The sequence below is a fragment of the Empidonax traillii genome, unplaced genomic scaffold, assembly GCF_003031625.1.
Source record: "Empidonax traillii isolate 1590-97213 ecotype Southwest subspecies unplaced genomic scaffold, ASM303162v1 scaffold508:size451158, whole genome shotgun sequence".
NCBI classification, from domain to species: domain Eukaryota; kingdom Metazoa; phylum Chordata; class Aves; order Passeriformes; family Tyrannidae; genus Empidonax; species Empidonax traillii.
In genome coordinates, this window is record NW_020955701.1 from 449,587 (window position 1) to 451,158 (window position 1,572).

The 1,572-nt window shown below is 36.1% G+C and overlaps 1 protein-coding gene across 1 annotated transcript in view; it reads right to left on the reverse strand.

Moving 5' to 3' along the window:
• The window catches only part of LOC114064017 (phenazine biosynthesis-like domain-containing protein), a 21,984-nt gene extending 20,426 nt beyond the window's left edge, over nucleotides 1-1,558 (reverse strand). The window contains exons 1-3 of the mRNA XM_027896667.1: nucleotides 1,507-1,558; nucleotides 1,318-1,406; nucleotides 46-218 (exon numbers count right to left, since the gene is read on the reverse strand). Coding sequence (XP_027752468.1) covers nucleotides 46-218; nucleotides 1,318-1,391 — 247 coding nt within the window. The 5' untranslated portion in view covers nucleotides 1,392-1,406; nucleotides 1,507-1,558. The remainder of the gene's footprint in view (nucleotides 1-45; nucleotides 219-1,317; nucleotides 1,407-1,506) is intronic.
• Nucleotides 1,559-1,572: the final 14 nt, after the last annotated feature.

Here is a 1,572-nt window from a genome sequence, read left to right on the forward strand (position 1 = left end):
TGAACTGAAACAAAAGGAAGAGTTGCTTATCACACACATATATACCTGTAACAGGGTCCTCTGGAATTCCATTCCAAGGTGCAAAATATCTGGAGTAAAAATCATAGCCTTTCCCACTGGAATTTCCCTTAAGAGTGAGGATGAGCCCTTTCACTTTTCCCGTCTTTTCAACTGACAAAAAGCGTTGTGTACTCACTTGCAGTTCTTCCAACACAGACCTTGAACAGAAATTATAAAATTTTATTAGCCCATATTCTTCATTTTACCTGAATATAAGTACTGAAAAGAAAAATAAAACTATAAAATCATCTTCTCCACAATTCCCAAACAGCCTTAAAATTATTAGAGGAGACATTGTCCTCTCAATGGTTTTTGACAGAAATCATCCTGAATATTATACTCGGTGAGTGAGCAGAGAGAAAAAAGCTAAAGCCACGCATTTTCTATTTATTTCTAAAATCAGAGCATCCTGGAACAGCAGATACCAAAACAAACAAACAAACAAAAAAACCAAAACGCTTTCATTTTAATCTTTTAGTTACAGAACAAGCAGAGTAAGTGCTCCACCTCCTTTCAGAGCAAGCAAATAACACCATTCAGCCCTTCATGGCATTCTAAAGCAGTCTACAGCTGTCTGATACCTCTCTGCAAAATAAAGTTTGAAAGAGTAAAAATAATAAGTACTCACATCTATTCCATCTATTTCTATCTTCCCTTACCCCAATCTTTAAACATTAGTTAGGCCAAACTTCAAGTCTGTAATAGTAGTAACTTGGTCTGACCGAAGAAGTTGTGTTTCCACAATATATATCTAAGTCATATTTGATTAACAATGACATTCAGCTCTATGAGATTCACAAACACTTTGGAATCATTTGAATTGGAATTTTCTCTACAAAGCTACTTACAGTGCTGTTAAGCATGTGAAAGCAGATTACAGTCCATTGGGAGTAAGAACCCCTGGCATTCTGTCAATGGGCTCTGAATCTAAGCAGGACTCCCAACTTCCTGCCAGCTCACTGGATCATTTCACACTCAGATGGAAGGGGGAAATACACTATGGTTAAAAGTGTTTCCTACACCTCCTTTTCTTCAAAAAGAAGATTTCAGATTGATTTTATTCACTTCTGCAGGTTCAGGAAGTTCAAAATGGAAGATAAAATAACCATTTAATGGAGAAATTTAAATTAGAGTTTGTAATCTCCACCTGATTTAAAACTAGATAGGGGAACTTAGTATCTAAGGAGCAGAGATTAAACAAGACAACCCAATTTCTGCATTCCTGATTTAAAAAAAACACAAACAAGTATTAGACACCTTTCATAAGTATCACTGAGACGGACCAAAAGTTTCTTTGTGTCAGGAGAGTAACAGACATCTTGAACACTCATGTCACCAACTGCTGCCTGGTGGAAAACATAAAGGAGACAAGGGAAAACGTCACCATTGGAATATGAAATGCTGTTTCCTTCACATTTTTGGGGAACATATAGGTTCTCTTTTTACCTTTATTAATTCTTCTACTTCCTCAACTACCTGAAGAAGAGGAAAAAAAAAAGCACTGTAAAAAAT